The sequence below is a fragment of the Apodemus sylvaticus genome, chromosome 3, assembly GCF_947179515.1.
Source record: "Apodemus sylvaticus chromosome 3, mApoSyl1.1, whole genome shotgun sequence".
Lineage (NCBI taxonomy): Eukaryota > Metazoa > Chordata > Mammalia > Rodentia > Muridae > Apodemus > Apodemus sylvaticus.
Window position 1 is genome coordinate 122,315,200 of NC_067474.1, and position 15,223 is coordinate 122,330,422.

General features: G+C 54.1%; 1 protein-coding gene across 2 annotated transcripts in view; it reads left to right on the plus strand.

The window, feature by feature from the left end:
* Positions 1-472: 472 nt before the first annotated feature.
* Ssbp3 (single stranded DNA binding protein 3) overlaps positions 473-15,223 on the plus strand; it is a 140,828-nt gene continuing 126,077 nt past the window's right edge. Inside the window, exons 1-4 of one of the 2 annotated variants that reach the window (XM_052176901.1) lie at positions 473-912; positions 1,870-1,942; positions 2,160-2,221; positions 4,555-4,639. In XM_052176901.1, the coding sequence (XP_052032861.1) occupies positions 857-912; positions 1,870-1,942; positions 2,160-2,221; positions 4,555-4,639 (276 nt within the window). In that variant the 5' untranslated portion in view covers positions 473-856. The remainder of the gene's footprint in view (positions 913-1,869; positions 1,943-2,159; positions 2,222-4,554; positions 4,640-15,223) is intronic. The other variant, XM_052176902.1, reaches the window with a different exon arrangement.

A 15,223-nucleotide genomic window follows, 5' to 3' on the forward strand; every position in this document is an offset into this window, starting at 1 on the left:
AGCTTCGGCCGCCCAGCTCCGCGTGCAGCCCTGGCCGAGCCTCGGGAGGCAGGGCTGGGCACAGGCAGCCCGGGGTGGGGCGGAGAGGGGAGTAGGGCCAGCCGGGGTCCCGGCCCGCTGAGGGTAAGATCAGCGCGGGGAGGCGGGGGCGCTGGGAGCTAGGCCGACGCGGAAAGGGGCGCGCCGGGCCAGCCGGGGTCCGCGCCCGCTGTCGCAGCGCCCGGTCCCTGCCGCGCCGGCTGGGTGCTCCAGTCCACGCCCGAGCCCCTCGAGTCGCCGCCCCACCCCAGCGCCAGGGCTCGCCCCCCGCTCCCCCGGCCGGGGCACGAGCGGGCAGCGGCTCGCGGAGGAGGCGCAGCGGGACTGGCGCGGCCGCGCTGACAGGCGTCCCTCCCGGCCTCCGGGCCCGCCCCCGCGCGCCGATTGGCCGCCGCGGCCGTCCGTCGCGGGGCGTGGACGCCCGCCGCGCTCCTGCCGGGGCAGCCACGTTCGGTTGAGCTCCAAGTAGAGCAGCGGCGGCGGCGGCAGCGGCAGCGGTGCTCAAGGCGCAGAGGGCGGCGCAGGCGGAGCCGGGCGGCGGGCGCGCGGGCCGCGAGCAAGCGAGCTGCAGGCTTCGGGCGGGCGGCGGCGCAGCTCAGGCCGAGCCGGCGCGGGAGGAGTTCCAGGGCGATGGGGCCGCGGCCGGGGCTGACGCTTTGACAGCTGGAAAGAGCGCGGAGCCAGCGCCGGGGAGGGAGGGAGCGCGGCGAGCGGAGTGCGAGCGAGCGGGCGAGCGCCGGGAGGGGGCCGGGAACAGGGCAGCTCGGGAGACCGGACGGTAGCGGCGGCGGGCTCTGCGCCCTCTTCTCTGCAAGCCATGTTTGCCAAAGGCAAAGGCTCGGCGGTGCCCTCGGACGGGCAGGCTCGGGAAAAGTAAGCCTCTTGCGAGTGGGGCCGCGCCGCGGGCGGCGGGAGGCAGGTGGGCGCGGGGGTCGCGCCGCCTTGTGCCCCTGGGGCCCCGGTCTCTGCCCCGCGGCGACGGCGGCAGCGTGGAGAGCCCATTGTTGGGCGCCGGCGGAGGCTGGGGCACCCTGAAGGGGTGGCAGGGCAGCGGTGGGCGAGGGTAGTTGGTAGGCGCGCGGCGGAGCGGGCGCGGGGGTCCGCGACGAGGGTGGGCGAGGTCCCACTCTGAGCCGGTGCGCTCGGCTCGCTGGGCGCGAGGGCCTTACTTTGCCCACCGAGTGCGGGCAGGGGGCGCGTGGCTTTCTGCAGCCCCGAAGGCTCCTTTTGTCCGCCCGCGGCGTGAGGAGTGCGTGCCGGGGGCTTTGTTCGCCCGGGAGCGCTCTCCCTACCCAGCCAGCGGCCTCCCGGTCAGCCCGGTGCGCTCCGGGGCGCCGGGGCTGGGCTGGGCTGGCGGCGCCGGCCTGGCCCCAGGCTTGGGGGACAGTTGTTTGAGGGGAGATGCTGAGGGCGGCGCTTTGCTGCCCTCTCCAGAGCGCGCCAAGTACCCGGACTGGGACCGAGTCTGTCCGGACCCCAAAGCTGAGCTAAAGCTGCGAGCTGAAGTGGGTTGGGTATAGGAGCTCTTGAAGCGGCTTGCGAGTTGTGAGACCTAGGTGGGTTTAGTCCCAGTGCCACTTGGAAGTTCAAGTTTGGGGACCGTTCTCCAGCTCCCGCGGCTTGGTGCAGCTGGTTTGTGGTACCCACCCACTAGCCGTTCTGACTCGGATCCTGGCTGGGGTGGTAGGTACTCACCTCTTGTCGTGGCCACAAGAGGTGGGATGGCGCAGACGGGGCTCACAGTCACAGGCAAGGTCCAGAGCGAGCCTTAGTGTGATCTGACCTCTCTCTCTCTCTCTCTCTCTCTCTCTCTCTCTCCTCACTTTCCAGGTTAGCTTTATACGTCTACGAATATTTACTGCATGTAGGAGCACAGAAATCTGCACAGACCTTCTTATCAGAGGTGAGTGGGCTCCTCGGCAGCCAGTTTCCTGACACCCCCTCCTCCCCACCATTCTTAGAGCCTTTGTTTTCAGGAGCAGCCACTGTGGCCACCATTTTGAATTTTTATCACCTTTTGGCATTTATTGTTAGTTGGTCTTCACAGCCTTTTGGCTGGGGAAGGCCCTGCGGCCCCTCCTTTCTGCCCCTCTAAGCTGCCTCCGCTCTCTCTTTTCTAGATTCGATGGGAAAAAAACATCACACTGGGTGAACCGCCTGGGTTTCTGCACTCCTGGTGGTGGTAAGTTTGGGTAATAGTTTTGTGTGTGTTTTGTTTTGAGGCTCGGGTCCAAGGGAACAAAGAAAGGGGCCCAGAGCCGGCCCTCTGCCTGGAGCCTCAGCTCTCCACCGAGCAGGCACCTCTGGGTGATCTGACCAGGCTTGGCAAGGAAGAATGGGCAGAAGAGCGGACAGAAGAGCTGCTGCCTGAAGTTTTTGCTGGTGTTGTTTCTCCGCCTGTGGGGAACTGACTGAATTTTGCTATGCCTTTCCATCTCACTCTGGGGCACCAGGCAGGGGGCTCAGAAAGAGCTGGAAGGGTTTTTGTCAATCCTGCATGCTGCTTTAATTAGAGGAGTGGGGGCAGGGCCGGTAGAGGGGACATCAGGTCCGTTTTGCTACTGGCCTGTCCCTTATGTTTTCTAACACAAACGCCAAACCTTAAGAGATATCCACTGGGCCTTTTCCAGGGACCCTGAGAAAAGCAAAGAGGGCCACACTTCCTGTAGAGACACTGATTCAGACTGACTCGACCTTCCTTTCCTCTGCCTCCCCACCCCCCAGCATCCCGGCAACCACAAAGCCTTATTTTACCGAGAGAACCTTAAGCAGCCAGCGGTGGCCTGGCAGGATGCCGGCCGGCAGGCAGCTTGTTCAGGGACTGCCTCTGCCTATCCTTGACCCTCTCTCCAGGCCTGAGCAGCCTGTGGTCTTTCCTCCTGGCGGGAGGGAAGAGAAGGGTCAGAGTCTTAAGCAAGTGTCTTGAATGAGTGACCTGGATGTCTTTTGTGGGGCTGATAGGTGGACTCTTTCACGATCCTTTTGAAGAAGGAAAAAGGAGGAGGGGTGGCTTTTTGATATTTTGGTGGAGTTGAGTCAAGTGTAGTGTCGTGTGTTGGGATGTTGGCACTTACCTGACTGCTAGCTCAGGTTCCTGTTTCAAGGCTCTTTGAACAGCGGGAGGATGAAGTGTCTGTTCTAACTTGTGCTGAGAAAATGAGTTTTTAATGGCTTTTGCCAACCTCCCAACTGCCTGGTCGGAGGCGGCGGCTGGTGTGGCGCAAGGATCCCACCTGCGGGAGTGGGTGATAGGTTGGCTGTTGGAGGTGAGCGCGTTGATGAGATTGGTGGATCTGATCGCTGTGGGTCTTGTAGAAACTTGGGTTTGTGAGTAAAAGTTATTTTGAGGGTACTGGAAATTAGGGTGTCTTGAAGTCTTTGCTGTGTGGGGTTTTCCTGGGAGCAGTCTTGGAGGAGGAAAGTGGTCCTCAGCCTCCATCTGCAGTTGTGCAGAGACCTGGTTTTCCTGTGGCTCCTGGAGTCTCTTGTAGCTTTTCCATCCTTGTTCTAGGAGTGGAAACTGTCCTGGAGCTCAGGTTGTGGTGGCTGTCAGTTGTAGTCTGGCTTGCTAGAATGTTTCCTCTATGGCTGTTTTGGGGGGTGAGGATGGATTTTGTTTCAGGCACACCCTGAGAGTGGTCCTTGGCAGTGACAATGGAGCTTGCTGTGATGGGGCAGCAGCATTGGACCACAAGTCAGATCAGACCTCAGTTTCAGTGTTCACTGTGCCCTTCAGGCTGGTTCTGGCTGGACCTCGGTTCTGGTATAGGGCGTCTCTAAGGTCTTGTTTTGGTAGCACTCGTGGGCAAGACGGCAATTGTTTCCGTTTTCGTGACTGTGGAGCTTTGGCGTGGTCATACAGAATCCCGGCGGGTCTTGAGTGCCGTGCCCTGGCCCTGTGCTCACCCTGCCGGCTTACTCTGCTCCGTGGTGCTGTCTGGAGAGGCCCTTCTGCTCAGTGAGAGGGGTAAGGTTCTTGGTTGTCACAGCTCCTCCCTCGCTGGCTCACAGACAGGTTGGGGGTGCAGGCTAAAGGATTAAGACCCCATAAGGCTCCCTTCATTACTGGAGTCGCCCAGATTGCACTGCGGATGAATCATAGTTGTGTCCTGACTTTTGACAACTTAACCTTTTTACAATATGCTGCAGCCATTTTGGTTTGGGGTGGTGATAAGGACAGAGATGGGATGGGCAGATCCCCCATCCAGTTCGTCTGTGGACAAACCATGGGCGGACTGTGCTGAACTTTATACGCTTTGGTGTCTACTGACCACAGACAGTGTCTCTGATGGGAGATACCTAGGCCAGAGGAGCTGCTTACATGGGAACTATTACAGCTGTCTGGCTCGCCAGGAGAGCTTGCTTCCAGTTGTGTTGTGGGCTGAGTTTGCCCAGTGCTGTAAGGTAGGATGGAGCCTTCGGGAGAGTTGGTGCTGCATCGTGTATCCTGCACTCCCCTGTCGTGTACGCAGTCATGATTAGTAACCTGATCTCACTTTGTTTTTCTGTTTGCAGCGTATTTTGGGACCTTTACTGTGCAGCTCCTGAAAGGAGAGACACTTGTGAACATTCAAGTGAAGCGAAAGCCTTTCACGATTATGTGAGTAACGAATTTTTAATCCTGGCAATAATTACAGGGTTGGATGGCTCTAACTTCTTCAGTATCAAAAGCAAGTGCACAGCCAACTGGCGGTGGTCTTTATTTCCTTCTCCCTGCCTTCCTGCCTTCCTGACTTCCTGCCTTCCTTCCTTCCCGGTCTCCTGCCCACCTGCCTCTGCGGCCTGCCTCCTTAGACCTCCTTCCTGGGTGTTTTAAGTCGAGGAACAGTATTTCATCACTTTGCAGTTACACGAAAAGAGGCAGATACCTGTCTGGAGCGGGTTTGAGACTCAGAATCATGTGGCTGTTTGTTAAGAGCTAGCTGGGAAGGGACCGGTTGGGGTTGGCTGAAGAACAAAGTGACCACAACCAAAAAGAAAGTAAATGTGTCATCTGTATTGTAGACTACAAGGGCGACTGAGCAGCAGTGCTGAGTGGACTTAGTTCTGTTTTCCAGAGAGCAGCCTTTCAGTGTGTACATGTCATATACAGTGTGGGGTGCTTATGTGCACACACGGTGTGGGGGGTGTGTGTCACACATGGTGTAGGGCGTCTATGTCACACTGTGGGGTGTGTGTGTGTCATACGGTGTGGGGTATGTTACACATGGTGTGGGGTATGTCACACATGGTGTGGGGTGTTTATGTCACACACGGTATGGGGTGTATGTCACACACGGTGTGGGGTACTTATGTGTACACATGGTGTGGGGTGTGTATGTCACACACAGTGTGGGGTGCTTATGTGCACACAGGGTATGGAGTGTGTGTGTCACACATGGTGTGGGGTGTCTGTGTCACATACTGGGGTGTGTGTGTCATACACGGTGTGGGGTGTCCGTGTCACACACGAGGTGTGTGTGTCACACATGGTGTAGGGTGTCCATGTCACACTGTGGGGTGTGTGTGTGTCACATGGTGTGGGGTATGCCACAGATGGTGTGGGATGTGTGTGCCACACACGGTGTGGGGTGTCTGTGTCACACATGGTGTGGGGTGTGTGTGTCACACATGGCGTGGGGTGTGTGTGTCACACACAGTGGTGTGGGGTGTGTGTGTGTCACACACTGGGGTTTATGGGTACTTAAGGCTCCCTCACTCACTGTCTTAAATATAGCCAGACACTATATTTAGTTACATTTATATTGCGTGCATATGCACATTTGAGTTGGGTGGAGGTGTGACGTGTGTCAGAGAGTGGAGGTCAGAGGACAACTTGGGACTCAGTTCTGTCTTCCTACTATGTGCGTCCTGGGGCTCAAACCCAGGTCCTCAGGTTTGGTGGCAGGCATTGTTGCTGGCTCACCAATCTTGCCAGCCTCCTAGGGGTTGGAGGGAGAAGGATGGGCCCCGGTACCTGCTGGAGCTCAGGCTGGCCTAGAACTCAGTGCGTAGATCAGGTTGACCCTGGATCTTTAGCCGTCCTACCTCAGCCTCTTAAGTGCTGGAGGTTTGTAGCCACCATGGCCAGCTCAACGTTGTCCTTTGACGCAGCTGAACGTTGCCAGGCAGTAGAGTCTTCTCTCCTGTGGCTGACTATCCACCTGGATACGTTTAAGGTCCTGAAGCCATTGCAAGGACGGAGTCTGCGTGGCAGTGCTGTCCTTACCTTAAGAGCACATTGAGCCCAAGGGGTTCGGGTGGCCTGACTTTGGATTTGATGAAACAATGGCTGAGATGTGTCAGGGAGGAGTGGCGTGAGGAACGGGAAGTGTCAGGTGGGTTTTGCTTTCAGTGGGCACTGCAGGTGATCCTACAGACATAGGTTTGGACTTGTGTGGTAGGAACAGTCTTCCCCTTCTTTGTGTAGGAACCACCTTCCTACCAGCATCCGGTCCCATCTTCTTGGTCAGGTCTGCCTCCTTTGCATGCTGAGTTTGAACTGGCCTAGGAGACCAGAGCCCACCTCTGAGTTTCAGGGGCGGTCCGTTTCAGTGGGATGGGTGCTGCCTTGGTGAAATGGTTCCTGTAACAGGTGTTGCAGGGAGACTGAGCTAGCTCATTGGCTTCGCAGGTGGCTAGTGTGATGGGATTTTATTTTACCCTTGGAGTAAGATGCTCAGGAGTGTGGTCAGTTCTCGTGTCCTCTCCAGAGAAAAAGAAACTGGGCATGGTACTTGTGGTCTGGTGGACTTTTAGTTGTAAAAGGGATTGAAAGGGAAGGGTGACTGCTCTCATTCTCATGATGTGGTTCTGGGAAGGTAAGTGGTGGTGGTGACTGAGGGGCCGGACTTCCTGAACTGGCGCTTGCCAGAGGCTGAGTGTACGGCAGTCAGGTGAGCGTCCCCTTTCCCTTAGCAAAGTATGGACCCTCACCTGTCACCCCTTTTACAGTAACTACAAATAGCCAAGCCTACCTTGCAGATGGTTCATTTTTGAGAGGAAGGGAGGATGGGAGCGTCTGTTTCAGAATTCCCTGTCCCCATGCTCAAACTCGGCCTGATGAGTGCCAGGCAAGCGCTCTGGCACGGAGCTCTACCTTCCAGTTGCTTAGACTAGTCTGTGATAGACATTTATGTTCTTTCACAGGAAATCACCTCTGCTAATGATTTTTTTTTTTTTTTTTTTTTTTTTTTGGTTTTTTGGATTTGTTTTTTTTTTTGAGACAGGGTTTCTCTGTGTAGCCCTGGCTGTCCTGGAACTCACTCTGTAGACCAGGCTGGCCTTGAACTCAGAAATCCGCCTGCCTCTGCCTCCCAGAGTGCTGGGATTACAGGCGTGCGCCACCACTGCTCGGCGAATTTTTTTTTTTTTTAAAGTTAGTGTGTTTATTCATTTATTTACGTGATAGAAACAAGAATCTCACTGTGTGTCTCTGACTATCCTGGAATTCACTAGACCAGACTGGCCCCTGCCTACCAAGTGCTGGGATTAAAGGCATGCGCCACTACACTTGGCTATTTATTTCTTATATGCATGCATGATCTAATGCCCATAAAAGCGCCAAGGGTCAGGGGGCCTCAGATTAAACTGACTACAACTGAAATTACAGAGGGTGGCGCACTTCCTGAGGTGGGTGCTTGGAACTGAACTCAGGTCGTCTGCAAAGCAGTCAGTGCTCTTTACTGTTGAGCTGGCCTTCCTGCCCGCAGGCGGTGGCTTGTAGCAGGGTACTCTATCTAGTAGGTAGGTAGTGTGGAGGTTCTCTCTGGCAGTGTGTGGTTTGGTCTTGGGTCTTGAAGCAAGATGGCAGTGGTAGAAATGTATGTTAGTTTGCAGCCTGTGACTTGCTAAGGAATGGTAGTCAAACCTGGCAGATTGCTGAGCATGGCATGACATTTAGAAGATGCTGCTAAGAGATGAGGTCATAGTTGTTGGGGGCCCATGATTCATAGGTTTGCAGCTCAAGACCTTTTCCCCTTAAATTGGGACTGATGTGTCTTGTGACCTAAGTCAGGTCACAAGGGAGGAGAAATGATGTGATTGAGTAAAGATTCCTCTCCCCCTCCTCCCTCCCATCCTCCCCTCCTCCTCCCATTCTCACCTCCCCTTTTCTCTCCTCCCCTCCCCTTTTTTCTCCTCTCCTCCCCTCTCTTTCTCTTCTCCTCCCCTCCCCTCTCCTCCCCTCTCCTCCCCTCTCCTCTCCTCTCCTCTCCTCTTTTCTCTTTCCTGTTCTCTTTCAGACAGGGTCTCACTATGTAGGAGTGGCTACTCTAGAATTTGTTATATAGACCAGGCTGGCCTTGAACTCAGAAATCTGCCTGCCTCTGCCTCTGCCTCCTGAGTGCTGGGATTAAAAGTATGCTGTTGCAGGCCCTTTTTCCTTACACTGTAGAAGGAAAAAAAAAAGAGCTACTGAAGACAATTATGTTGTTCTCTTTTTCCTTTTCATTTCTTCATCTAGTTTATTCCCATGTGTCTCAGTGAGTTAGACTTCTTCCTGAGAAAATTTCAGTGCCTTACATTCATTTTGTGTGTGTGTGCTGTGAGTGTGGGTAGGTGTGTGACAATGTTTAGGGAGGTTTCCGAGGGTGGCTTTCAGGGATCGGGTTCTCATACCCTGAGTTCTGGGGACTGAATCTACTGACCCATCTTTCTGGCCCACGAGTAGGTTCTCCCCTAGGCCAGAATGCATTTTTCTCTGTCTACACTAATCCTTTCTGTCTTTCTAAGACTTCCTTGGAAGATTCTTTGTATGTGGGAGAGACTGGCTGTCACTGTGGTGTAATCCTCAATTCTCCTGCCTCGGCTTCCTGAGTAGCAGGGGTTATAGGCCTCAGCCATCATGTATAGGTCTCAAGGACACCTCTGACTGGTTTCTGCATTTGGGGATCATCTCATGTTAGTGTCTGTGCATTACGTCAACATTTACCAAGTGTCTGGCTGCGTGCTATTACTGCACTTGCTCAGTCCCCCTGCCAGAGGAAGCAGGCATGCTGCCAGCTCCGTCCTGCAGATGAAGAAACTGAGGCACAGAGAGGCTAATGACAGCAGGAGAGTTAGAATGTACAGACAGCTCCTGGCTACCAGAGTCCATGCTTCTAACATCTCCTGGCACAGGCACACAGGAGGCATCACTTGCTGGCATGATCCTGGCTAGCTTTTTAGATTGGCCTTTTTGGCTATATAAGCACACTAACTTTTTACTATGGTATAGGCTGGGAGCTATTTATCTGTGTAGCTTACCTAAGGCCTTCTACACACATATCAAGCACACACTGATGGGAGAGAGGAGGGAAATAGGGGAGGAAGAGAGGCGATCCTCCCCTCTCCTGTGGGGAGGGGTAACCTGGACAAGGACAGCTCATAAATTATTGGGGGATGTTCTTCAGATGCTGAGTTCTGTGGGTCATCTTGAGCAAGTGGCAGCTTTAATGACAGTTAGACATGGATGGTGTGAAGTCTTCACTGGCCCTGGGTGCCTAACCAAGAAGAGTCAACTCTTGACAATATGGAAAAAGTATCTGGGGTACCTCTTGGCAGGGAGGAGGCTCTCCAGTTCGAATAGAAGGTGTGGGTCACTGGTTCTTGTACAGAGTAATAGTGTCATCTTGGCAGGTCATCTCCTTCCAAAATAGGAAGGGTCAGGTTGGGTGATCTGGAGGGTCCCTCCCAGATCAAGGCCAGATGTGTCATCCTGGAAGGAGCCAGGTGACCGAGCAGGGAGGGGTTAAACTGTCCTTGATTTGCTAGGTTTTTATTTGAGTCATTGTCTATTTTCCGCCTCACACCTGGCGGCTTGGGTTTTCCTGGCTCATTTAGAAGCCTGAAAGCCCTGATGTTTGCCACATGCACACGGAGTGATAGTGGTTTTGTGTCTAGGGTGGACTTTTCTGAGAATGGGTTTGTTTTGAGTACCTGAGGCCACAGGAGGAGTGACTGGGTCCCTGTGTGGTTTCTTTGCTGTTCTCCCCAGGCTTAGCAATGCCTCTTAAAAGAGATGAGGAAAGCCCATAAGACCCCACTGGGGCTCCCTCTGGGTTTTCTCTGACAGAGTGATCTGTTACTGTCCTTTGTAAATGGACACTCCCAGGAGTTTGTGTGTGTCTCCTTTCCTGTGGGACTGTAGGATGGGTCTGTGGATAGAGAGAAACACTTTAGGTGCCTTTTCCTCTGGTGGTCCTCTTTCTCCTGTGGTAGTTGTTGTATTTTCTGTTTGGTAGCAAGAAAAGAGCAAAGTAGGCTAGCCCCACAGTGGCTCTCAGGTGCTCCGAATGGCGTACCTTCAGACGCCCAGCTGCGGGAGGGCTTCGCGGCTGCCTTGCTGATGGGTTTATTACTGAGTCTCACTCCATCTTACAGATGAAGCCACTGCCATGCATTTCCGTTGCTAGCCCAGGAGGTGGTGGAGCTGAGGGCAAAGCTTACGTCTTGTGCTCTACCTGACTGTGTTTTCTGGGTTCACCTGGTGTAGGCTCCCTAAAATGGGAGATGTTGCAGTTGACCAGAGTGTGCCCAGTGCCCAGTCTGACCATATGCATTCTCTGATGAAATAGCAGAAGCAGATTGAAGCCCCTGTAAGGAGAAGTGCCTAGTCGCAGGCTGGGTGAGACCTGAACTATGGAGGGGGATTCTGTTGTGGTGAAGTGGCGCTTTGCTTTTGCCAGAAGTAAAGTGATAAAAGCCACCGACTTTTTTTTAGAAAATTCCATGTCCTCATAAAGGAGACTTTATGATTTTAAGAGGTTCATGGATTCCTGTTTCCCACAGTGGAGAATTTGGGCAATATAGTAGCCTCGGGTTCCTGCGAGCGTGGCCAGATTTCCTTGCTTGTCTCAGTTTCTCTGTTCTGAAGACCTGAGCCCCCTTTAGTGCATGCCCCAGCCCCCATTCTTGTGGAGAGGTAAGGTTAGCAGAGGAGAAAAGTGCCGGAGTTGTGGGTGTGGACAGCAGCTGGGGTATTTGTGGCCGTGTGGCAGGGGTCCAGTGTCCTTGGTGGGTTTGAAATAGCAAAGTGATATTTGAGAGGGCTCTCCTTGGGTATGCGGAGCTGAGGTTCCTGCTGGGCAGGGAGTGCCTGCCAGGCCCCCGAGGGAGAGGGAGAGGGGGACGAGAGGGTGGCAGTGGGTGCTGTAGCTGGGCGCTCCGGAGCTGAGGCAGTGCTGGCCTCTGTGATAAGCCAGCCTAGCTGTCTGGCCAGAGGGCCTGGCACGTTCAAGGCTCATCTCTGGCTTTGACCCTTGGCACCCTTGTGTGGCAGATTAACCACAACAAAATGCCCTCAGTTGTGGCCCCTCCCCCAGTTTATACTTTGTCTTGAGTCCCCTCCTTGGGCTCCCACCCTGTCTTCTGGAGTTCCTCTTGCCCCCAGAGCCTGCCAGACTCTTCTGTTAGTAGTTAATTAAACATTAAATGAGGAGCTGGAATTGCATTTTGCCAGAACCCAGGCAGTGTGGCCATCGTAATGGGTTTCAAGTGGCTGCAAGACCCCAAATTGCAAATCCTTGCCCTTTATTTAAGGCAGGAGGTGGGGTGGGGGAGGGGACGGCGACAGTGGGGACCCAAACAAAGTTTTTGGCAGTGGTCACTTCATTTGAACTCCCAGACCAGCAGCGTGCAGCAGCCTTTGCATAATGCCATCTTTGTTAGCTAAGCATTTGCAAACTTGGACTGAGAGTTAGCTCTGTGCCAGCCAACACTTGGAGAGAGCTGGGAGACACCCAGTTCTGTGTCCCTTAGCTCAGCTCTGTTTTGTGAGGGAGGAGGCTCTCCAGTGAGTACTGTGTCACTGGCCCCTTGTCTTCTGAGTGTGTATTTAACCCTTAAGAGGAGTCGTGGGGGGTGTTAGGTGTGTGTCTTTGGGTGTGTGGTGATGGGTAGGTGGTGTGTATGTGTGCTTGAGGCTTGTCAGCTAAGATAACAGAAATGTTACGTTAGCTGTGTAGGCTTTGTAGAAGTGTCTGAGGGTTTAGAATATCTAGCAAAATTAATCTCTTTTAGCTTGGTAGTAATTCTGACCAAGGCAAAGTACATTAGGCAATTCACATAAACTTCTTTAGTATATGTCGTTGGGAGCTTAGAGCAAATCGACAATCTTGGTAGTTTGTTTTTGATCTGTCAGGGTTGGGGTTTTCCATGGCCTTGACGAGATGTCACAGGCTGGATCTTTCCATAGTATGCCTTCCTTTTCCTGGGCTCCAAGCCTCTGCCTTGGACTTGCCCCTGACTTCATGTGCACAGTTGCTGTTTCCTGTCTAGATGTCCTTTTGGGTTCATCTGTTACCCCATCTGGAGGCTGGGGAATGGTAGTTCCTGCAGGGCTGTGAAGGTGATGATATATATATGGATATGTCTCCCAGCCAGAGCTTGCCGAGTTTGATTGTTCTTTATTGTCCTCATGTTTGCTCAGAAAACTCTTACGGTCCTGTCTGCAGGGAGAACAAGTTGGCCCTTACAGAAGAACCCTGTGTACTTGACCTATCTCAGTAATGCCCTTCCTGCCAGGGCTCCTCTGTGTGTCCCAGGTTCCTTCCCTCCCAGCTGTCTTGCCTTACTCCCTGCACCCTCACGAGGGGGCAGAGCTGGTGGTCCTACCATACACAACTGGCAGTGATAAAGACTCCCCTGAGATGTCCCTGCCTCTTATCTGTCTTGGACAGTGTCCTAGACCACACCTGCTTGATCAGCTACAGAGCCCAGTGGGGAGGCCCTGGGGCTTGTGGGTGGCACTGGCAAGGATCTCCATCTGGATTTTAGTCTCATGCCTGGGTTAGCTTTGTGGTCCTCCTCACTGTAAGCCATGGCCAGGGCCTCTTCTCCGCTGTCCCTGGAGGTGGGTGGTGCCGTGTATTCACACGTGTGCACAGGTGTGAATAGATGCCAGCCTGGGTCCTGTGCCATTCTCTGGGCTAAGGCCTCACCTGAGTTCCTGCCTTTGTGAGGAGTCTCAGCAGGGGCCACTGTGGCTGGCAAGCTGGGGAGGGAGACTGAGGAAGCTGGTTTGGTCTCTTTGTACTTCTGGGGTAAACCCGTGTGTGACCATGATCCAGGAGCATGTTGACACTCATTGTCCACAGTTGCCAGACGCCTGACCACCTGCCCTGCTTGCTGAAGGGCTGAGGTAGCTAGAGTGTGCTCAGGGTTGTGCTCACAAGGGTTGTGTGCAGTCTCCTGCTCATGCCAGTCAATAGGAACACCAGGGCTGCAGACGGCCGAACTGGGTGTCATGAACAAGTAAAACAGATAGGAGGGCCAGAGAGCAAAGCTGTGCAGATGCTTCCTAGCATCTCTAGCGGGTCTCAGATCTGCACACCCCAGCAGGGGCGGAGACCTGCCAGCTGTGTGGACCACGAGTGCCTTATCAGCCCGTGTGCCTCAGTCTTCTCAGCTGGTAAAGAAGAGATGAAGCCCACATAACTCTCAGGGTTACCATGTGGGATGAATGACTTCATGTGTGAGTGCATACGCATGCTGGGCGCATCCTAAGTTCTGCATGTATGTCTGCTCTTGGTCTTCCTGACTGCCAATTCCTGCTTTCTGACTGGTGGTGTTGAGTGGTTGATGGGGAGCAGAAGGACCGTAGTAGTGTGAGGGTGGATTCCAGCGAGCCTTGCCCTTTGTTTCCTTGCTCACCTGTCGATTGCTAGAGGGTCCCTGGGGTCCAGGCATCTGCAGAACATGGGGGCAGAGGTCTCCTATGCGCAGGTTCTGTAGCAGTGTATTGCCTGGCTGGTGCCGGCCCGCGCTTGGACCCACTTCCTCTGCTGCTCTTTGCCAGCCTGCCTCTGGTTCTTCCCTGTGGGCCTGCTCCATGCCACAGCACCTGGGAAGTTGTTTCCCCGCGCACCAGTTCTTCTGGTAGCCAGTGCTGCTTTACAGTGTGACAGCCTCCCACGCCCGCCAGGACCATCTGCTTCCTCTCCTTCTCCCAGGAAGTTGGAGATCCTCTGACTCACTTGTCACTTGTGGCCTAGGAGAATTATCTGAGTCAAGGTGGAGTTGCTTTCCTTCTCTAGACCCTGAAGGGACGAAGCTGCATCCTTGTCTGCTCTGCCACCCTGGTCCCGGGGCTGACTGTAGCATCTTGAATAAACCTGTGGTGAGCGAGCAGACTGTGCCCTGAGAAATGAGGGGATTTGATCTTTGTCTGGGACTAGTGTGTTTTAGTGTTTTGATGAAGAGTGACAAGTGGCAGGAAGTGGCAGAGCATTGTTCTGTAGCTGGAGCTGTGACCCATTAGTGGATCTTGAATCAACTCAGTGGGTCATGGCTGGCAATTACAAAAAAAAAAAAAGCAAGAAGCAACTGTTGGATCACAGTGAGTATGCGAGCGGCTTCTGGCAAGCTCCGTCCAGTGATGTTCGGGTGAACACAAGTGTGTGTGCACCCTGCCTTAACTGTGGAGAGCTGCCTCACTGTAGCTCCCAGCCTGAAGTTCTACAGCTACTGCCCAGCGACAGCCACTCCCTCAGGTCAGGTAATTCTGGTTGAGTGATAGGCAGTGGCTGAGCCCGTTTCCAGATCTGTAATAAGGAAGTAGCGCCAACCCCAGAGGGCTGAGGAGGGCCCCGGGTCTAGGGCTGCTTGTTAAGTACTGGGTGCCTGGGTCCTTTGATTCTGCAGCCCGCTGTTGTAGTCTCAGTATGTTAAGTGTACATGCTCAATGCGTGCTCACTAAGCATGTCTCCTACTTGGAGGAATAGGGTGTGGCAGGTCTGGGAGGAGGCGGTGGTCTCACTTCTCAGAGGTGAGAATTGTTTATTTACTTTATGAGTGTGAGTTTAGTGTTGCTGTCTTCAGACACACCAGAAGTGGGCATCAGATCCCATTACAGATGGTTGTGAGCCACCATGTGGTTGCTGGGATTTGATCTCAAGATCTCTGGAAGAGCAGTCAGTGCTCTTAACCACTGAACCTTTTCTCCAGCCCCACAAATGGCTTCTTGAGCAAGCCTCGTGAGTGTGGCCTGTGGCCCAGCCACAGACAGCTCCTCCTGCTCGCCTTAGGTTAGGGGTGCCCTTCTGTCAAGCAGAGGAGTGGCTGAGTAGTGTCCAGGTTGTGACTGTTGGAAGACTCAGGGTGCCTCCTGTGATCCAGGTTGGCCCAGCCTCCCAGTTCCCTATCCCCGCCCTTGGCGACCACAGGCTTTGTGTCCTTTTTGTGTTTTAGGGGAAGCACTGACATCTTGTTTGTTTCCTAGTTCTCT